We start from the raw sequence: 23506 nt of genomic DNA on the forward strand, positions 1-23506 counted from the left end.
TGTCAAGTCAGCTGACTTGACAAAGACACACTGGTGTGTCGAAAAGCGTCATCATTATAACCTGGCACATGGAGCTTGCCTGGACTCCAGACCTACCATGGACCCAGGGCCAGCGCTACCATTAAGGCAGAGGAGGCAGCTGCCCCAGGGCCCCAGAGCTTGTAGGGGCCCCCAGTGGCTACAAGAGGAAAAACATTTTTTTCAAATCGGCCTTATAGTTTTTGAGAAAATCGATTTTAAAGTTTCAAAGGAAAAAAAACACATTTAAAAACCTGCCGACTTTAATGGTTAATAACAAATCCACCTTAAATGCTAGAAACCCTAAATTTGCAGGATATGTTAAGGAGATCATTAGGAATAAGAGGAAAAAACAATTTTTCAAAAAGACCTTATAGTTTTTGAGAAAATCGATTTTAAAGTTTAGAAGGAAAAAAGTATAGTTTTAAATGCGGTAAATGTCACTTTTAGTAGCAACCCTAAAGGTAGTGTAATTTTACATGTATAAAAAGAAAGAGCAATACATTTCCTGACGGGGTTTCCAGGGGGTCCATACGCAGCCGCAATGCTTTGGCCAGGGATCGCTATACAGTCGCAATATGGCTGTATGAAGATCCCTGGCATTTTTTCCTATTTTCCCAATTTTTTTTTATGTTTAGAGTGTGGGAATTTTTTTTTTTTTTTTATTATGTGGGGTCCCCCCTCCTGAAACTTTTTAACCCCTTGTCCCCCATGCAGGCTGGGATAGCCAGAATGTGGAGCTCTGACCGATTGGGACTTCACACCCTGACTATACCAGCTGAAAAAAAGGTCCCCTAATGCCGATTTTTGTTCCGGGGTATATGTTGGGGGGGCCCCCCAGGTTTATTTTGCCCTGGGGCCCCATTGTTGCTTAAACCGGCCCTGTATGGACCCTTGTTGATGTCACCGCTGGCCACGGTCGAAGTCCAAGGAGTGGAACATTGAGCATGTTAGATATGCTTGCAAATTTATGCGATCTTGTATGTGCAATTCTTTTGCAATTTGCAAACTGAATTAAAGGTATTGCACCATAGAGGCGCTCTCTTCTCTGTCCTTTTAAAAAAAATATATATATACTAAGCCAGGGCCCTAGAGCCAAAGCGAGCTATCATTTGTAGAGATGGACGTCTTCCTAAGTCTGTAATTACAGGTATACACAACATTTCTATAAATAGTGGGGTTCTGGATGTGCTGACATTTGATTATGTTGTGGGAAGGCCTCATATTTATAAAGCAATGTGAACGTTACACTATGAATATTTCATATATATGTTCCTGTGAGGAGAACAGACAATCCAGCGATAATGATTGGGCCATAGACAGCAGGGCCTTCATAATAGCTGTAATGTTAGAGCACATTGTGCCGCAGCTCAGCTAAATGGGACAGGAGAGCAGTCAATGGCAATTTTCCCTGAGAAGAGTCCTCTCATTGTACTAATGAAAAGTTTGTATTGATTCATGTTCTTGGTCCCTGCTATTTAAAGGGAGCCGATGAAAAGGACATTCACTGATATTTATACACTGCAGCGGTTCAGAAGCCATAACATCTCTTCTGCTGCAACCATCATTTACCCAGCAATTGAAAAGCAGTCAGAAATATGAGGATTCTCCAGTTCCACTGAGCCACTTAGTGGGAAATCCTGTGTGTATTGCTAACATGATGGGCATCTTACAGTAGTGACACCCCCATCTAGACCCCCTCCCCAGTTCCTCTTGCTGACCTGGATATAGAATGCTTATGCCTTATGGGCTGTACAGAAAGGTGTTTTCTCCTGTGTGCTTCCTGAGGAGGGGGACATGTGAGAGGCACCACCTCCTCCTCCTCTTCTGAAGTGTGAGTTTCTCAGCATCCCTTCTTCCTGTTTCCATGGAGACACGATGGAGTTATAGCTCTTGCTGAGCCTGTTACTAAGCTTAGTGTAAAGCTTTGTTATGCCCATGGGATGCATTGCACCCCTGATGTATCTGTACATCAAAGTAGCCAGAGGTGTGTGAACACCATTTAACCCATGCATGTTCTGTAATGTCCGTACTGTCACCTTGTGATGCTCCCTTCCATGTGTAGGAGGCAATGTTGGAGAAAGGCAGGGTAGAAGGATGGTCCCCTATTCTCTTTTATACATAAAACAATTGAACTTTGTCTTTATTCAAAGTACTTACTAAACAACACAAATACAAGATATTTTAGCTGACATATCTAGTTTGACATTAGTATTGGTGGCTGACTTGTAAAAGATACTATACGTTAAAGGGACCCTGTAGTGAGAGGGATGTAAAAGACTGCCCTTTTCATTTTAAGCTATGCCAATTGCTAGGCTGTCCTGCTGATCCTGTGTGGAATATTTTCAGCCACTGACCCAGAAGGAGTACATCAGGTGCTGTGATTAAAGTCTGGCCATATTAGCCACATGCTTGTTTCAAATGTGTGATTCAGACAATACTGTGGCCAAAAGGATTAACACAGCCAGGCAGTTAATATTCTTTAAAAGGAAATACATATGCCATCCTGTATATCCTTCTCACTACAAAGTCCCTTTAAGGGACCATTCTATGCAACATTTTGACATTTTGTCACCCTGTAGTCATGCAGCTGCTCAAGCACTTTGGCTCCAGTTTTCTTTGCTCTGGTCTAGATAAATCTGTTCCTTTGAATGTCAAAAAAATTTCAGCAATGTTATTTTCCAGTATCTGACATTTCCTCCTGCATCAGCAAGGTCTCTGACGGGAAAAGGAGCACTTTTCACTTGGTCTCTTCCAGCTGACAAGACTAATTGCCATTTTTTGCCTCACACAGCTGCTAACCTGTCAGATACTGCAGTGAACTAATGGCTTGTTAGGTGGAGGAGACCAAGTAACGAAGGGGAATCCCGGTTTCTGTCAGAAGCCTTTATGGCAGATGAGGATCTGTCAAATACTGAAAAGTGGCATTCAAGAGTGTTTGTTGCCAGAGAGTAGAAGGTTTTAGTCTGCTGTTGTTAAACAAATTTAGGAGGTAGCAAAATGAATTTTAAAGTGTTAGAGTATTTAAATTTAAGTAAAATTAACCTGCCTTAAAATGAAATATTGGTCAATAATACAATACACTTACATTATTGATTTTAGCTTTGTTTTAAAATACTGTCAAGTGATTCACATTGTCAACACAAAGACAACGCTCATCATTAGTACTATGCTTGATAGTTTATGTTATTGATAATCTTGATAAGGGCTTGTTCACACTAAAGGGGCATACAGACATGCGACTAAAGTCGTTGGTAACGAACGACTAACGATCGTTTATAACGACAATCGTTACAAAATAACCGCTAACGATCGTTAAGGGTAACGATCACCGACCGAAGTCGTTGCAAACTGGAAATCCGTCCTGGCGGATTTTTTGTAACGACGATCGTTAGGAAAAGTACGTGTGTATGCTGATCGTTACAAAAAACGATCGTTCGTTACGTACCGTACATGCGCAGACAGAGAGAGAGAGACAGAGAGATGTATATAGATATATGTATATAGATATATATATATGTATGTATAGATGTAGATAGATGTATAGATGTATATATATACGCAACTTCCTCTTTTCTACTGGCCATCAACAATGACGTTCGTTCCGGGTTCATTAATTTGAATAACGTTTAGCATAATAGATGCGCTGCATCATACGTTCGTCACTTCCGCATCGTTCGTTCGGAAACGATCTGATCGTTTGCCACTTTCAACACCTCTTTACTAACGACCTTTTCATTTCTCTCCTTAATTGATCGTTCGTCGTTGCTTACGAACGATCGTTATCGCATGTCTGTACGTAGCCTAAGGGTGCTTTTGGCTTTTCTTAAGTGCCGGGTTTTTCAAAATCGCCTTAAAAGTGCTTGTGCAATGATTCCCTATGAGCGCGGCCTGTAGCATTTTTGGGGCGAATTGCCTCAATGGAAGGTATAGGGAAATCAAAGCTTTGTATAGCGATTTCCCCAGCGCTTTTAAGAATAAATACAATGTATTTATTCTTTTCCAGGTCAAAGAGTTCACTCAGAAAAGCACTTTACAAATAATTGCAACGCGCAGGTAAGCGACAGGAGGCGCTAAAAATAATCGTGCACAAAATCGCAAAACGCTGGCATCAGCGATTGCGATTTTAGATGTGAACAAGGCCTAAGAGTTGCAGAAGTGGTGGAGACATCTATTTGGCAAGTATAAGCACAAAGTAACAGCTTATACTCTACCTAATAGATGTGACATGCCAGTATTATATAGCACAATATAGCATTATACATAAATCAGTAATAAGGGTATATCGCATCAGGGCCTAGTGGTGTAGTAGGAGCTATGGGCCCCGATGCAAGTTTTACAATGGGGCCCCCCAAGCACTCTATACATAACAATTCATACAGCATACCAAAACCTGCCAATGGCAACTGCAGTGTCAGAGGTGCAAGAAGGGGATGGGGAAAAGTTTATTAATGATTACCACTATTCAAAGTATCTATAGAAGTGATTATTATGAGCACAGGACCAATAGAGAGCTAATACTGTAGTTGAGGGAGGGCCCTTCGAGTTCCCTCTGGCCCAAGGGCCCCGATGTGGTCGTAACCTCTACAACCCCTATTGCTACGCCCCTATCAGGGCCCAAACTTAAGACATTTTAAGCACATGTGTATAAATCCACTAACATGGTCTAGCACTACATACAGTAGAGTGGGAGGATCTGCCATGGAGATGTATTGCTGCGGACAAATACTATTGCAACCAAATAGTGGTGGTTCAGACTCATGCTGTGGGGGATCTTTCAAGAACAAACTATAAGCAAGGCAAAATGTCATTTAAACAGTGAATATTAATAAGGAATTGAAGTTTCAGTCTACTTTCTACTTTTATTTTGTACATGTTTAGGGGGATAAACTACCTAAAACAGATGCTAGAAAGTTGGTTTATATGACTGTAAAATTGATGTTGATAGTTGTACTGTAAGCCAGCAGTTCTAGATGTGCGGTACTTTACTCCCTCCTGTTTCCATCCGTTTATATGAGCTACTTAGATGAGCACATTGATAGACATCCAAGATTATCAAGAAAAATATTTGTGTATAAACATTACACCTATAAACCTTGGGCTATTGGTGCCAGAGACAGCTAAGGTACACACCACGTGCAATTACTGTCCGGTGATGAGTTTTATACAGGGGGAATCATTGATTGTTAAGGGATAGGCCAGTTCACATCCAATGCATTTTTCCTTTCAGAGAACAAAAAAAAAAAAAGACTGATGATTTTTTTTTCACCTGCCATCTAAAATTGTATTACTGTCCTCAATGTTTGCACAAGAGTAGGTGCGCATTAAAGTGCACGTGTAAAAGTTAATATACACAAATGCAACATTAAGTGGAAGCCAGATAAACAGGAAAAATACCGCTGCACTCACAGGAAGGAGACAGTGCTGGAACAAGGGCTGCCCAGCCCGGAAACAGTATCACGCAAGCAAGGTCCGCACAATGTCTCCACAATCCACAGTTTATTCAGGACGTATCCCAATCAGATAAAAAGAGTACTTAGACTGATATGTTTAGAACCTACACGGTTCTTAATCATAGCCATGGCTATGATTAAGAACCGTGTAGGTTCGAAACATGTCAGTCTAAGTACTCTTTTTATCTGACTGGGATACATCCTGAATAAACTGTGGATTGTGGAGACATTGTGCGGACCTTGCTTGCGTGATTAAGTGGAAGCATAGCCTAAAGTGACATGAATTGCTCAATGCAGAGTCCTACAGTAAAATGTCAGGGCACCATAAATGAGTATTGAGACCATGACCACCATTTTACAACAAAGTCTCCTATGAAGAATTGTATTACAAGTGGTATTTTCCTCCAGCGATCTTTCATTTCCTTTGCTGCATTTAATCATGAAGATATCTAGCTTGTTAACAACATCAGCGTTACTTGTTAGTGTTCCTATTATTACATTATGTGACACCACTGTGGCTGATTCCTTTCTTGTCTTTTTCTTTATACACCAGCATTAGTATAATGGCAATGCATATTATCAGAATGATTGAATTAGGTGCCAGTCTTGCAGTGTGTGTCCTCTCTTACAGCTCAGCGACGGTCTGGAGGGATCTGAACCCGTTTTGGGGTGAGGAGTTCACACTGCACCTCCCTCTCGGCTTCCATACACTCTCCTTCTATGTGATGGATGAAGACACAATTGGGTGAGATGATTTATATTCTGCCTCTGCCACATATTATGTGTGAGGGAGGAAACTGAATCACCTTGTTATGTCTGTATCACCTCTACGCATCTCATCATTAATGTCCTCAATATCCTAGTAAGAATATGTTAAACATTTGCTCTGCTGATGACCTTTTGGAAGGAAACAGTAAATATACTAACAAGATACGTATCCTAATTTGTACCATGTCCCATTTATGAGATATTTGGGGGGCCATATAATAACTGCCCTTATTGTGCAGCCTGTATGATCACAGAACTATGTGGCTATGCTTTTGTCTACAATATCAAAATATACAGATAATTCATACAGTCATACCTTAACACCCTGCGTTGCTATATCCTGACTTAAGTTTTCTTCTAGGAGATATTTTTTCCTCTTCTGTTTAAAATTACTTTTCAGCACTGTGCAATGGAAAAGTACCAAAAAGTAGGTGGAAAAGTACTGTCAAAATTATTATAGTATTTTCTTACTTGCAGGAGGCTTAAAATGCATTTTATTAATAAGGTGTGCAAATATCACCTAGGAGAAAACTTAAAGAGAACCCAAAGTGGTTCTTGGGGGGGCAGATGGGAGACAGAGGCATGTTCTCTGCCTCATGACAAGCCTCTGTGTCCCTACACACCACTGCTGTCTCTGTCCCCCAACTGCTGCGCTATAGCCCCCCCCCCAAGATTGGCGATATTATGTGTTGCCATCTTGAAGGTAAACACAGGGGAGAGGGATTCCCTGTTCAAAACGCCCACGAAAGGCGTTCCTCCAGGTTCTCCAGAGCTGCCATTGGGCAGCTCTCTCTCCCTGGCCGCTCCCCTTACCACTCCCCCGCCTCCTTGCGCGCTGGTGAGAGAATGTATCTCTCGTTCCAGCGTCGTGACCCAGGGGTCACGAAGGTGAAAGTGGGCCAGTGCGGTCCACTTGAGCAGCAGGGAGTGGGTGGTTTTTGAGGCTACTTCATCCGCTCAGCCCCCTTATCAAGTAGCTTACTTTTCTTTTTATTTTACGAACCCACCTCAGGCTCTTTTTAAGCTATGTAGCTACGAAAAGACAGCAGAAGATGGATGGGGGAACTACCGGTGATGCGTGATCCGGCGAACGATTGTTCTCCTATCCATCTTCTGCCATGGGTACGCACAATGGCACTCCACGGGTGGAAACAATCAAGGAGTGAATGCCACAAGTCGCTAAACATTGTTTAAAGTGGACCCAAATTAAAAATACAAGATTTTAGAAATAAAATCTATTTTCTAAATTATAATGATAAATAGCAGCCTTTTTTTTCAGCTGCATGATATTTTAATTTATCGGAGGAACCCCTCCCTTCCTTTCAAATTGCCGGGACAAAATCCGTCAAACTGATGGAGTAAGTGGAGTCTGGCAATGGAGGAATTGCTAATGGCTGCCCCCAGTAAAACCCTAGTTATGAAAAGAGAAGGGTGAAAAGCATGCACTGAAATACTCATAGGCTTGAAGGAGTGTTTATTTATCTTTGTATGTGTCAGTGTGGTGCAACTAAATATTTTTAATTAAAAAAATATTTGGTTTGGGTCCGCTTTAACTAATTTAACTTAAACAATGTTACAAGATGTTGCACGATATCGCAGAAAATGGTCATTCGTTACGAAACATCGACAGAAAAATTGCATGGTGGGTACGGGCCTTTAGGAGAAAAGATGTATTGAACAAAGGCCACAATGCCTGACCAATAGTCTAAAGCAATACATGGACCAGCCTATAACGCTAGTACAAATTCTTGAGGAAGTGAACCAGACAAACCACAATCAAATTTAGGATGTTAAACGCACACAATAAAAAATTAATCTAGGACTTCATCCTATTGACCATTTGAATAGTCTCAATATATTAACTGAGTAACATAATATAAAGCAGATGCCACAGTTCGGGCAACACTGGCTCTTCATCAGGTGCTGAATTAACATCAGTGAGAACAAACTTAAGAATCCTCTAAATTTAACACTAACATCCCCAACCTAAACTAAGCTAAGTGAGCAGCAATACTACTAAAGGAAATACTCTATTTTCCCAGTGTCATTGGAACCATCTTAGCCTGTATTCACCTCCGAGACAAATAGGTCTAGTCCAGAAGTTTTTGCTTTGATGCTAAATTTTGTGGGGGACACTAAGCAGCAAAAGTAAATTGAGACAAATGACACAATGCGCATTTTGGAGTTTGACTGGAAGTTCAGCGAGGGCTAGATCTCCTTACATTTTGAAATAGTGGATGGCAATGAAAGTATTGCTGCATCCGCCTTCTGCGTGTATTTATTGTCCGATACCTGCCAAGAGTTCTGGTGTGAATCAGCCAGTCTTGCACTTCAGAGATCATTATGTTTCACAGCCATCGTACTGCCATAAATTTACTCCTTCACACTCCAACCAAAACAATCAGGTTAGGACTTGTTGATTGGTCTATTCAGATCAGCAGCACATTGATACTACAGAGCAGGGGTCAGGAACCTTTTTGGCTGAGAGAGCCATAAACACCACGTATTTTAAAATGTAATTCCGTGACAGCCATACAATATGTTTCAAACTGGCACAGTGTGCATGCACAGCAGAGGGCTCACACCGATGTTGCCATGGAGATGTGTATACAGTTGATCCGCCTGGCAGCAGAAGTGTCAGACACGTCTTTAGCTTCTCTTGGGTTTCAGCAACATCAGCAATTTCCCTGAGAGCCAGACAGGAGAAATACCCACTAACAGCTTGTACAAGCTGACTTGGGGTTTGATTCACTTTGTAGGATGAGATCCCCCCACTTTGGCCCAATAGGCTGCCTGACAAGTGACAGGCAGCCTATTGGGCCAATCAAAGTGCACAGATCTCGTCCTACAATGAAGCTTGGTGAATCAACCCCTACTGATTTGTCTGTGAGCCAGATGTATCAAAAGAGCCACATCTGGCTCCCGATCCATAGGTTCCCTACCCCTGCTATAGAGCTACATAATTGCATGCCACTTTTGTTGACCAGAGGGATGAGCTACATTGTCACGGTCAGTTACCTGTCCAGGTAAGGCGGCTGGCACACACGGATGCTGGCGGTCGTCCTAGGGGGTCTCGGCGGGCTGCCTCTCGAGGTAGTTTGTCGGCACTCACCAGTGCGCGTTGCGTGGTTCGGCGGAAACATTGGCGTTGCAAGATGCTGGTGTGAATGCCGGGCACGCGCGCGCGCAAGGACGGCTGTTTTATGCATATTGTTTGTTCCGCGTGTGTGCGCGTGCGCGGTTGCGCGCGTGTGGTTTGCGCATGCGCGTGGTCGCGTCTGCGCATGCGCGCGTGTCGCGCCGTGCGTGCGTGACGCACTACGTGGCGTGCGCATTGCGCGGTGCGCGCCAAGAGGCCTATTTAAGCCTGGAGAGCCCTAGCAGCGGTGCTGTAGTATTGCAGCTAGTTGGTTCCTGTGACCTGACACTCTGTCTGCCTGTTCTGACCCTGCTCCATGCTGACCTTGGCTCGTCTGACTTCCCGCTCTGGCTTTGACCTATGCTATGTACGACTACCCGCTCTGTTGCCGAACCTTGCTTGTCTGAAAATCCACTCTGTTGCCGAACCCTGCCTGTCTGACTACCTGCTCCGTTACCGAACCCGGCCTGTCCAAGGACCCGCCCTTGTGTCTCATTCCTATAGAACCTGCGTGTCAAGATCACCTGCAAGTCTACTGGTGGACGGGTTATTGCACTTCCAGACCTGTCCTGCGGGAGTCTCCAGTTCCTGTCTGCTCCGGCTACTGGTCCTGCGAGCACTCCTGCCCCGTGTTAACAGGAGGACCCTGTCCCCAAACCAGGGCCTCCGGTTGATAAGTCGCAGGGGTTGCTGCCCTCAGCAAATCGGTCTCCTCCGTTACAGGTACGTGACAAAATACTACAGCCATTCAATGGAGACCGCTGAGGCAGCAAAAGTCCTGACAGCACTATATGAACAGATGTCCAGTTTGACTGAGGCTATGAAGGATTTACAAGCAGGTCATGCACGTCTGGAAGGAAGAGTGAGGGAACTATCAGCAAGTGGAATATCAGCTCCAGCAACAGCCCCGCCCCCAGTGACCAGTCCTGTCCTTGCGCCTCCAGCTGCAACACCTCCTCCTGAGCCACGTGTACCGATACCAGAGCGTTTTTCTGGGGAAAGAGCCAAATTCCGAGCATTCCGGCACTCCTGTCAGCTGTACTTCAATCTCCAACCACGTACATATTTCTGTGAAGAAGTAAAAGTGGGACTTATCATCTCCCTGCTCCAGGGCGAACCCCAGACATGGGCCCACAATCTTATGGATCAGAAGCATGCCTCATTAGCTACCTCGGAAACCCTGTTTGATGCCATGGCGGTGCTTTATGATGATCCACAGCGTGGTGCTACTGCTGAATCTGCACTCGGATATCTTCGCCAAGGACGCCGGACAGTGGAGGAATATACTTCAGAGTTCCGCCGGTGGGCGGCCGACACCGACTGGAATGATTCAGCACTAAAATATCAGTTCCGGAAGGGATTATCTGCACACATTAAGGACGAGTTATCCAGAGCTGACCCACCTACTACCTTGGAATTGCTCATCACTGCAGCCATTCAAATAGATCGACGTTTTCGGGAACGCCAGTTGGAGAGAACCAGTGAACGGAATCCAGGTTCCAATTGGATACCCCTGGCACCTGCCAACCCTTCCCCTCCGGTGACGGTTCAAGATCAATCTGAGCCAATGCAAATTGGCGTACTCCGTCCTCATTTGTCCCCTGAAGAGAGGCAGAGAAGACGCCGGGAAAACCTCTGCTTTTACTGTGGCGCTGCAGGCCATTTCCTGGATGATTGTCCGAACCGCGTGTCTGGTAGGAAAAAACAAAGCTCATGGAATCAACCTGCATATAATTTACAGATCATTAGACCCTCTACTAACCATTTCTCTATTCCTATTTCTTTCCAGCTACCCGAAGGAAGTCTCGAGGTGTCAGCTATAATTGATTCAGGTGCATGTAGTTGTTTCATGGACATCGCATTCGCCAACCTCCATCGAATACCAATACAACACAAACAAAATCCTCTTCTGATCCATCTAGCAGACGGAAGTGAGGTCAGCTCTGGTCCTGTTATTTGGGAAACGTTACCCCTGGCTGCCACTATCCAAGGACTGCATAAAGAACAGTTAAAACTTGACCTTCTCACATCACCACTCCACCCTGTCATCCTGGGATTACCATGGCTTCAGGCACATAACCCTGCAATTAATTGGATATCTGGCACTGTCTCTTTTCCTTCAACTTATTGTGACAAGAGCTGTATTACGGCACCACTTGAAACTACAGGGGATCTGTTATGCATAACTGCCCTACAGAAGGCCATACCTGAACATTATCATGCTTACCTGGATGTCTTTGATAAAAAGAAGGCAGATACCTTACCTCCTCACCGGCCATACGATTGCCCAATTGATTTTCTTCCTGGATCTGCAATTCCATTCAGTCGGATGTTTCCTCTATCAGAACCGGAACAGGAAGTGTTGAGGGAGTATATCGAAGAGAATGTAAGGAAAGGATTTATTCGACCTTCTAAATCATCTGCCGGTGCTGGAATCTTTTTTGTACAAAAGAAAGATGGAACCCTAAGACCTTGCATTGATTACAGAGAACTAAACAAAATTACCATCAAAAATAGATATCCTTTGCCACTCATGCCGGAATTGTTTCAGAAACTACGAGACGCTACGATCTTTACAAAACTGGACCTTAGAGGCGCCTATAATCTGGTAAGAATAAGAGAAGGGGATGAGTGGAAGACCGCCTTCAGATCACGATACGGGCATTACGAATATCTAGTTATGCCCTTTGGACTTTGTAATGCACCAGCCACATTTCAACACTTTATTAATGATGTGCTAAGAGAATTCATTGACCATTTTTTGGTAGTTTACCTGGACGACATCTTGATTTTTTCTACATCAATAGAAGAGCACCGGAAACAAGTTTGTCAGGTTCTGGAACGCCTGAGGCTCTTTAAATTATACGCCAAGGCTGAGAAATGCGAATTCGAGCAACACACCATCCAATTTCTAGGACTCATCATCTCTACTGAAGGATTCGCCATGGATCCCCAAAAGATCCAAGCTATTCTTGAGTGGCCAGCTCCTGTGAACAAGAAAGCAGTACAGAGATTTATAGGTTTTGCAAACTTTTATAGGAAGTTTATAAAAAAAATTTCTGCCATTATCCTACCCATCACGAGGCTAACCCGACAACAAGTTCCGTTTAAATGGACTACGGAAGCGCAATGCGCCTTTGAAAAATTGAAGGAACAGTTCACGTCCGCCTCTATTCTCAGACATCCTGATCCAGCACTACCGTATACTCTGGAGGTGGACGCTTCAGACTCAGCAGTGGGTGCAGTTCTGTCTCAGAGGTCAGGTGAGAAGGCTATCCTGCACCCTATAGCATTTTTCTCTAAAAAATTAACGGATGCAGAGAAGAATTACGACGTGGGAGATAGGGAATTATTGGCTATTAAATACGCTCTGGAGGAGTGGAGATATCTACTGGAAGGGGCTTCTCAAGACATCTTGATTTATACAGACCATAGAAATCTTGAATACCTAAAAACAGCAAAGAGGCTTAATCTAAGACAAGCAAGATGGGCACTTTTTTTTTCAAGATTTTCATTCCACATCATGTATCGACCAGGCTCAAAGAACACCAAGCCAGATGCGCTTTCACGGATGTTCCCAGAGGAAGAAGTACCAAAGAAAATGGACACTGTGCTTTCCAAGCAGAACTTTTTGTTGATCCAACCTGATTTAGTGGAAAGACTTCGTAGAGATGACTCAACCCCCCCAGTGAAGATTAAGTCACAATTGACGCTGAAAGATGATTTATGGTTTTTCAGGAATAAAGTTTTTGTGCCAGAAAAGTTTCGACCGGAGATATTCAAGTTATTTCATGATCACCAACTTACAGGTCATTTTGGGAGTGCTAAGACTTATGAACTAGTCCAACGTGCTTTCTGGTGGCCTGCCTTGAGGAAGGACTGTGAAAGGTACGTCAAGTCCTGTCAAGTCTGTAACCGGAGTAAAGGTTCCAACTTGAAGCCATGGGGATTGCTGGATCCACTACCGATTCCTCCTAGACCATGGCACTCGATTTCGATGGACTTTATCGTAGAATTACCAAACTCGGATGGTGTCAATACTATCTTTGTAGTGGTGGACCGACTAACGAAGATGGCACACTTTATTTCCTTGAAGGGGTTACCTTCGGCCAGGACCACCGCTATGGTGTTCATCAAGGAGATTGTACGACTCCATGGCATTCCTAATAACATCGTGTCAGATAGGGGAACGCAGTTTACGTCACAGTTCTGGAAAGCTTTATGTCAGTTGCTCAAGATTCATTTGTACTTTTCATCAGCTTATCATCCACAATCAAATGGACAAACAGAGCGTACCAATCAGACACTGGAACAGTATCTTAGATGTTTCACCTCAGGCGCACAGGACAACTGGTCCCAACTGTTACCATATGCAGAGTTCGCTTACAATAACTCTCTACATGCTTCCACAAAACAGACTCCATTCTTCGCCAATTATGGATATAATCCCTCATTTCTGCCAGATGTTATAGAAGAATCTCCTGTCCCTGCTGCTGAGGAATTGGCCAACCGGCTAGCACAGAATAACCAACTTCTTCAGCAATCCATGGCGCAAGCTCAAGAGGACTTTAAGAGAAAGGCTGATCGTCATAGGAGGGGGGATTTGGACCTGAAAGTTGGGGATCAGGTATATCTATCAACAAAGAATCTGAAGCTTACATGTCCATCCAGGAAGTTAGGTCCCAAATTTATAGGGCCTTTTGAAATCAAGAGAAGGATTGGACAAGCATCTTATGAATTGGAACTTCCTAGTAATCTCAGAATACATCCTGTATTTCATGTCTCTTTATTGAAACCAGTTGTACCGGACCTGTTTCCTGGACAGAATCTGTTACCACCTCCTCCAGATATTGTAGACAATGAAGAAGAGTATGAAGTTGAAAGCATTCTGGATTCCAGATGGAGGGGTAACCAGTTACAATATCTAATCAAGTGGAAGAATTATGGAACCGAAAATAACACGTGGGAACCAGCTTCCTTTGTTCATGCACCTGTACTGGTGAGAAGGTTTCATCGAAGATTTCCACGTAAGCCAGCTCCAAGAGGCATCCGAAGGCTGCCTGTAAGGGGGGGGCATTGTCACGGTCAGTTACCTGTCCAGGTAAGGCGGCTGGCACACACGGATGCTGGCGGTCGTCCTGGGGGGTCTCGGCGGGCTGCCTCTCGAGGTGGTTTGTCGGCACTCACCAGTGCGCGTTGCGTGGTTCGGCGGAAACATTGGCGTTGCAAGATGCTGGTGTGAATGCCGGGCACGCGCGCGCGCAAGGACGGCTGTTTTATGCATATTGTTTGTTCCGCGTGCGTGCGCGGTTGCGCGCGTGTGGTTTGCGCATGCGCGTGGTCGCGTCTGCGCATGCGCGCGTGACGTGTCGCGCCGTGCGTGCGTGACGCACTACGTGGCGTGCGCATTGCGCGGTGCGCGCCAAGAGGCCTATTTAAGCCTGGAGAGCCCTAGCAGCGGTGCTGTAGTATTGCAGCTAGTTGGTTCCTGTGACCTGACACTCTGTCTGCCTGTTCTGACCCTGCTCCATGCTGACCTTGGCTCGTCTGACTTCCCGCTCTGGCTTTGACCTATGCTATGTACGACTACCCGCTCTGTTGCCGAACCTTGCTTGTCTGAAAATCCACTCTGTTGCCGAACCCTGCCTGTCTGACTACCTGCTCCGTTACCGAACCCGGCCTGTCCAAGGACCCGCCCTTGTGTCTCATTCCTATAGAACCTGCGTGTCAAGATCACCTGCAAGTCTACTGGTGGACGGGTTATTGCACTTCCAGACCTGTCCTGCGGGAGTCTCCAGTTCCTGTCTGCTCCGGCTACTGGTCCTGCGAGCACTCCTGCCCCGTGTTAACAGGAGGACCCTGTCCCCAAACCAGGGCCTCCGGTTGATAAGTCGCAGGGGTTGCTGCCCTCAGCAAATCGGTCTCCTCCGTTACAGGTACGTGACATACATGAAGGGGACTTTCTGTAAGCTCTGAACACAGTTCATTTTTTGATATCAGTTAACCAGTTCTCAGGTTGTTTTTGGATAGGTATCCCTGTCACAAAGAAAATGACTTAAGTCAGCTGTTATCATGAAAGTTGAACTGTAGTCTTTCACCCCTTCAATGTTTGCCTTCATTTATTAGCTGGTGTTTTGACTCTTCTCAGAACTATACAGTTGTGTTTGTGTCAGTGATGGAAATGGTTAACAGAGTGCAGTGAAATGTGCATATTGAGTGTTCCATGTGTGTATCTCTCAGGGTTTACATGAGGATACAAGATATTTTAGTACCAGATTTAATTAAATGAATTCATGACTCCCCCTCCCCATAGAACAGACAGCTGAGTAGTGTGTCTGTACAACAGTCATTCCAAAAATGTTCCCAGAATGATCCCTCTGGGCAACAGCTATTACAAGCATGTATTTAGCTTTGCTGTCAGCTCCATTCATGTTTCATTTGCTTAAAGAAAACCTGAACTGAAAATTAAAAGTCAAAATAAGCATACACAAGTCATACTTGCCTTCCATGTAGTCTACTCCTCAGTGTCTTTCTCCTCTCCCGCGTCCTGTTTCTTCACTGTGATCAAGGGAACATTTTGAAAATGGCCATTACCCATAACAGCTTTCTGGTCAGCACACACATCGCCCACTTGAGCCATAGGGAAACATGGGCATTACCTGGTACATCAGTTTTCCTCTCAGCTATAACTGACAGCAACTGATATTTTATTGACAGCAACTGATAAGTTTCAGATCTGCCAAAATATTGTCAGAACTGGAAGGGATTATTGTCAGAAGAAAATGGTGAGCTTCTGAAAGGAACTGATTGCAAGGTAACTATGTAATGTTCATTTGAAGTTACCTCATGTGTTTATTTTAAATATTTTTACTCAGTACAGATTCTCTTTAAACAGCAACTATTTACAAAATTCTCACTGTATACACTGGAACCTGAGTCACTGTGTGCTTGTTTGCATATCATCATTTGTCATTACTTGACAATGACATGTCCTTTTATGTGTCTCTGTGTGTCTCTCTATGTCACATTCCCTTTTAAGTCCATGTTTTTCCTGTCTGACAGGCATGATGACGTAATAGGCAAGATATCTCTCACTAAGGAATACATTGCATCACAGCCAAGAGGTAAACACACTCCCCATGGGCCTGCAATGTGGGAGAATACTATGTAAACAATGTGTTTGTGTAATAGCACTGAGTTGAGCAGTAATGTGCAGATAGGCCTAGTTCACATTGGGTGTGTTCAAAAACGTGTAAAAGCGCATGATAAAAAAAAGTATGCGTTTAGTGCGCGTTTCATTGCTTTACAATGCGCTTTTTTAAAGCATGTTTTGCTTATTCTAGCAGTTGTCAATAAAGATTTGTTTTCAAATGAAAATGTGTGTTTTTTTTTACTTATGAGTAAAAAACGAATGCGCTTCAGTGCAGGCATTCACTTGCATTGATGTGCGCTTTACAGCTCAACGCACAGAAATGCATACAACACTACGTTTTTGTAACGCAGCTCAGCGCAACGCATAGATGTGAACCAGGCACATTCATTTCATAGGAAAATCAATACCATGCAAAACTCACAGCGCAATGAGCTCTGAAAATCGCACAAAAATGTACCTAGTGTGAACAAAGACTAAAATCATGGTAAGCAGTCAGATAACAGCTTTCAGCAGTGAACAATCTATTGAATGATGGCTTCTGTTTGGTCTCTAGTCAGTGCAGTCAGCAGCTTACTAGGTGATCCTGCTAAAGCATAGCTCTTCTAATGGAATAGGTAGAAACAAAATAGCTAAATTTATAGTTTATGTGTAGAAAAGCAAAAGCAAAATTATTCAGAAAGCGCTTTTATTTTTCCGTGAACTAGGATCTTCTAATGATTACCAGATTTCATAGTTTAGGCATTTTCACAAGAACCCTAATATTGTCTTCTGGAAGTTTATGTTTGACATTTCTCATATAGTGTGTTTGCTCTGCAGGTATTGACAGCTGGATTAACCTGAGCCGTGTGAACCCTGATGAAGAAGTCCAGGGGGAAATCTACCTTGAGCTACACATAATGCAAGATCAACACAAATGCAACCTGCACTGCCATGTCCTAGAGGCCAGGTAAATACTCCTTTCATTTCTTCCCTCTTCATTTCCTCTAGACAGATAAAAGGTCACTAGAAAACGATTTCAAAACACACAGTGAAATCTCAGCTGCACAGAAGCAGAGCATACAATCCACATTACTGCAAAGCAATTGTAGTATTATTTAGGGTGGCCATAGATCACCCAATGCCACCTGTGGCAGAGGGCCATACCACACACTGGTGAGGGTCAAACCTTTAACAGCTGATTTAGAGCAGTTGTTCTTAAAAAGAAACTCCGACCAAGAATTGAACTTTATCCCAATCAGTAGCTGACACTCCCTTTTACATGAGAAATCTTTTCCTTTTCACAAACAGACCATCAGGGGGCTCTGTATGGCTTATATTGTGGTGAACCCCCTCCCACAAAGAAATTCTGAGTACCTACTCTTGGCAGTTTCCTTTCTGTGAACCTTGCTGCATTGTGGGAAATAGCTGTTCACAGCTGTTCCCAACTGCCAAAAAAAGCATGCAGCAGCTACATCACTTGCCAAACAGTAAAAATGTCACCATGTGATACATGTCAGAATGTAAATCGGGGATTTAAAAGATTTTACAATGAGCAAACACTGACCAAAGGTGGGTACACACGTCAGATAAAAGTCTTTGGAAAATGAAAGATCACAGACCAATATTACCCCCTTCCATGTAGTATAAGAGACATACTCTACACAGTCTATTCTATGGAGCTGAACTCCCCATCAGATAAAAATCTTTGCAAGATGCTGCACACAAAGATGCTGCACACAAAGATGCTGTACACATGCAACAGATCAGTATCTGCAAAAGATCCGTTCCTGCAAAATGCATTCAAAGCCTATGATATCTGCAGATCTCATACACAACTTGTTTAACGGACAATCATCTGCAGATCACAAAATTATCTGCAGATCTGAAGATCCAACCTGGTGGATCTGATCTGCAGATAATTGTCTGTTAAACAAGGTGTGTATGAGGATCTGCAGATATCATAGACTATGAATGCATTTTGCAGGAACGGATCTTTTGCAGGAACTGATCTTTTGCAGATACTGATCTTTTGTGTCTGTACAGCATCTTGGTGTGCAGCATCTTGCAAATATTTTTATCTGATGGGGAGTTCAGCTCCATAGAATAGACTGTGTAGGTGTGGCTCTCATACTACATGGAAGGGGGTAAAATTGGTCTGTGATCTTTCATTTTCCAAAGACTTTTATCTGACGAGTGTACCCACCTTAAATCATTTATACATAATTATTGTAAAAATGAAGCACTTTTTTATTACATTATTTTCACTGGAGTTCCTCTTAGGGGCCATACACTTAACAGTCTTTCCAGCTGACTCAATCTGCTGGGCATCTGTTGCCCTCAGCATACCTGATTGATTTACTTATGATTGAATTTGGATAGTTTATTGTTTGAAAGTGTGATTGAATACTCTTTGCATAGGATGGGCAGAAGTGGTTTTGGATTATGCTGAAATCTACCAAAATTGAGGTTGCCATGTGGTGTAGGAATCAATCACTATCCAACTCCGCCTCTGACATAGGAGAGCATGGTTCAAATCCTGGCTGATGCTAGTACCTATTCAGTAAGGAGTCCTTGGGTAAGTCTCCGTAAGGGCTGGAACCCAGTACAGACGTTTTGTGAAAGGAAGTGCCACAATTTCCTGGTGTGACTTGGCTATTGTAGGTACTGATGCAATCGCTCCAGGATCAAGACCACCGCCATCAGTATCCACTGGCAAAGTACTTTGCCGATCGCCGGCAATCAGCAAGCGCTGCCAAACCGTGGCTTGTAGGTCCCAGCCCTAACACCGCAAGGTGTCCTATTGAGTGTGCCCTTAGTAGCTGCAGCTATTAAGCACTTTGAGTCTAATGGTAGATAAGTGCTACAAAAACGTTACCATTATTATAGCATTGTTAACTGAATTCCAATCAGGAAGAGATTGATTGGCTTGGCATATCAAGCTGTAATCAACCCGTGTGTCCCTAGCCTTAGACTGAGGTTGGGGGACCTTTGGTGGGCATGTGTCAGGAGCAGGGATGGTCAATGAGATGGAAATGTGTCCGAGTTGATGCAAATGTAATTGTCACAACGCAACATTGTCCCTACAGCATGGTGGAGACAGACAGTGAGGCCCTTTCAGAATTCATAATTGATACAGTTGTTGCAATGTACTCTGTAAGTGCTGCAGAAAATACGTGAGCACTCTATAAAAGTACATTGTAAATAATAATAATAATACTAATTTAGTCTCTCAGTCCCAGTTACACTTTTGTCTAGGGAGTACATTAAATGAAGTTAAACCAACCACGGTAGAGATAAAATATTGTTAATACGGTAATTAAGCACTACTTATACAGATATAAAAGTGGATGTAGAGGCTTCTCTGCTTGTGTGACTTGGTTCAAAAGTGGCCCTTAAACACAGAACATTGAGAGGCAATAGGCACACAGAGGGGGATTGGGGATGCTTCTGGCTGCTGTAAGTAATTATTGAGCAGGGTTGAGACAGAAGCAGGTGCTAATGTCATGCAGATTAAACTGCTTCTTATTAAGCAAAGGATATGCAATATTTTCTCTGTTCCTTTGAGACCCGTGACTCTGCAGTCCTGGGCACATGAGATGAATGTGACAGATTGGAACCATGTGAGGCGGATTTCAGCTACAGAGAAGCACACTTACAGCAAGTGCTGTTAGGTCAGGTTTTATTTTGATGCACTGCTACAGCTTAGCAGAGGGGAGATTTTATGCAGTGTGTGCGGATCTGCCTTTTCTTAGCTCAGTGTCAGGTCTGTCAGCTCATTGCAGCACAGCAATTACTTTACACTGCCTCCCAAGCCATAATAGCCCAAACACTAAATTCCATTCACCCTAATGTGTCGGCAGTAAAGCCCCCCGCCCCCCCCCCCCCCCCACACACACACACGATGTAACTCCCACATAGGATACTATTCCCCGTCATGCCTCAACATTCCCAGATTATTTCCCATCCATGCTCTAGCAGCAGTACCTGAAATAACCTCCTTCCTAGCAAAGCCGCTGGTTTTGGCTGAAACTAGGCGCTGCCGTAGCAGCAATGCTGTAGTCCGCGGGGCATGTAAGGGTGATTTGCTGGACCCAAATCACTTCTTTCACCCTGCGCCCAGCTCACCGGCGGTGTATCTTTACGTACACCTTCCTAGCGTAAAAAAACTATTCCTTTCACTATAGACTCCCTGAACACCTCCCCCCCCCCCCACCATTACCACCACCTCCAATTATATAAAGACTATTCCACTTCCATCTAGCAATTCTCGCCAGTACTTAACCTCCAACCCACACCATAGTGAAAGGCACAAAATACCTAATGAAGAGGTCCAGTGCCAGAATCCCTGGGACAGAGAATTGCTGAAGTCTGCACAAAACCACTTGGCACTGGAATGGACAGGCAGTAATAACATGAGAGCTGTATGACCGCTCCTGTGGCAGCGGCGAGGTACTTTCAGAGTAGCTGTGTGTGCGACACCCTACTCGCATGAATAAATCTCATGACTAGCCTTGGATAGTGTACCACAACATCTCAGAACAGGTTCCTCCTATTCTGATTTCAGGGCTAAAGGTGGGTACGCACATTTTTGATTGGTCAATTTTAACACTTCCATGTTGTGTACTTACCTACACAATCTGTTCAAAGTATACAAAAATGTGTGAACTCTCATAGAAGCGGTCAAATTGGCCAATCAAGTTTGGATGCGTGTATGCACCTTTAGGCTGCAGTCTTACGTTCAGATGGGTGGTTTAACTGCACAGTTACAGCACTGTTCATTGGCTGCCATTTGGTTGCTGTACATGTAGCTGCTGACATTGAACATCCACATAGGCGGCTGGGGTAAGTAAGTAGTTGGTGTGTGGTGATAAGCCACATGGTACAAAGTTGCAAACCTCCACCACCTGCAAACACCACACACGGAACGGAAGCAGCTGACAAGTTATCTGTCTTCACAGCAAACCTGACAATTTGCCTCTTCTGTATTTTGTGGCTTTTTGTTGCTGTATCTGCTGCTTAAGTGAGTGACGAGAAAAGTTTACAGCATGTACATTGCTTCTTTTTGTTGACTGAGTCAGGTAGAGAGCTAGAGAGGTGGTTCTGCATAGCTGACTAGATGTCTTTACAGATGTATTGTAGAGATATCTGGCAGCCTGTAACCGCATTAGTCACAGCATCTGCAGAAATGCAAGGCACATAGTTTACAGGTACCTACTAGCTGCCACCTTGCAAATGTGAAATGTGACCTACCGGTTAAGGTAACATAGCATGATTGACAAACAATTTAAAGTTTACTGATAAGAGGACACAAAGACAAAATATATAAAAGAATTAACTTGACAGTGTTTCAGGAAATGTTTATTAGAAAACAGAAAAGTAATAATTAATAACCCATTTATCACTCTGTACACATGTACTAGTAGAGTATTGCTTTCCAGAAAAACCCTTCCAATACTGCACATTGAGTGGATCACAAAAAGGCTTACGGTAGTTTAATTCTTTAAGAACATTGCCATGAGGCATACAGCTATATTCACCAAAACTTGTTTGGTAAAAAATAACAGGTTGGTAAAATGCAGCATTCAGTATTTTGTTTTTTTAGTTTTTTTTCCGAATTCACTAAGATTTTCACACATGTGGTAATAGTTTGGTAATTTACAAAAAACTGCATGACTGTTCACTAAGACCTGTTCATGACTGTTCACTAAGACCTGTTCAGTAAACAGTAGAAGTCTAACTAGCTGTGGAGTAGGATTCATCAAGGTTAATAAAGTTAATTATTTTTTAACTAAGTTTTATATGTTGAGAAAAAATAGTTGGAGGGCGCTTAGATTGATGTCTGCATCTAACTTTCACCTGCTGCTGGCCTGTATATTAGGGTACCCACTATCCCTAGTATAAGCAAAAGTATATTTTATATTCAAAACAGGTAGCACTGGGAATACTATGTGGTAGTTACAAAAAGTACCTTTAATTGGGGCTTAAAACATATAAATACAATCTCAGGTTCTAAAATTGCTTGAGCATCAAATCACATGTGTGTGTGTGTGTATGTATATATATATATATATATATATATATATATATATATATATATATATATATATATATATATATATATATATTGTAGAGGTCATCAAGGCTGGGTGCTGGACGGGAGATATGTTTCCCCGCTGTTTGGACTCTGGTCCCTTTAAGCACGTGTGGTCCGTGGAAAGGAGCCCGGGTTTTTAGGCAGCAAGCAATTGCTGCCTGTGTGTTTTTTTTTCTTTTCAGGGCCGGACTCCTGGGATGGGAGGGAAGGATGGGCGGGCCTTCCCATCCCACCTCGGGCCACACCTGTTTTCCTCTGGGCTGTTCAGCTCAGGTAATGAGATTCATAAGGGCTGCTCTGACAGGCAGTCAGGGAAGGTGTTTGGAGGAGTAGCATGCTGGCTACTGAAACTCTTGTCTCTAGAGTATTGCAAATAAGATTGCTGAAAGCTTGCTGAAGGCCAGGCCACACACTGGACTGTGATTTATGTGTGGTTTGGTCCTGTTGGAGACTTGCTGTATCTGAACAAACTGGACTTTACCTTTACCAAAGCTGAAGTAAGCTTCCTGTTATTTTCCTTTTACTGCTGATGTCAAGCTGTTTAATTCCCTGCTGGTTAAATAAACGGACTTTGTTTTTATACAAACTGTGTACTGCGTGCTGGCTGCGAACCCCGACTTTACAACTGGTGCTCGGATGCGGGCAGCGCAGCACTGCAGAGAAGAAAAAAAAAAAAAAAAGTTCCGTTTAAAAAGTGACATTTAAAGGGCCAGTCTTCTTGTGTGCATCATGGAGGAAGTGGTGAAGCAGTTGGCCTTGGCAACTTTACAGCTGCAGCAGAGTATGGTGGCCCAGCAGGCGAGCATGGTGACCCAACAGCAAGCCACAGAGGCACAAGCTGCGGCACATCAGCAAGCTATAGAAGCCCTACGGGAGACCGCAGAGGCACAAGCAGCGACTCA

The 23506-nt window shown here is 43.6% G+C and overlaps 1 protein-coding gene across 6 annotated transcripts in view; it reads left to right on the forward strand.

The window, feature by feature from the left end:
- The window catches only part of RASAL1 (RAS protein activator like 1), a 128266-nt gene that overhangs the window by 46170 nt on the left and 58590 nt on the right, over positions 1 to 23506 (forward strand). For 4 of the 6 annotated variants that reach the window (XM_068239937.1, XM_068239947.1, XM_068239956.1 and 1 more), the window contains 3 exons: positions 6103 to 6216; positions 16441 to 16502; positions 17348 to 17477. In XM_068239937.1, coding sequence (XP_068096038.1) covers positions 6103 to 6216; positions 16441 to 16502; positions 17348 to 17477 — 306 coding nt within the window. Of the gene's footprint in view, positions 1 to 1770; positions 1853 to 1897; positions 2006 to 6102; positions 6217 to 16440; positions 16503 to 17347; positions 17478 to 23506 lie in introns of those variants that run through there. The other 2 variants (XM_068239981.1, XM_068239971.1) reach the window with 2 other exon arrangements.

This window comes from Hyperolius riggenbachi, chromosome 1 (assembly GCF_040937935.1).
Source record: "Hyperolius riggenbachi isolate aHypRig1 chromosome 1, aHypRig1.pri, whole genome shotgun sequence".
Classification (NCBI taxonomy): domain Eukaryota; kingdom Metazoa; phylum Chordata; class Amphibia; order Anura; family Hyperoliidae; genus Hyperolius; species Hyperolius riggenbachi.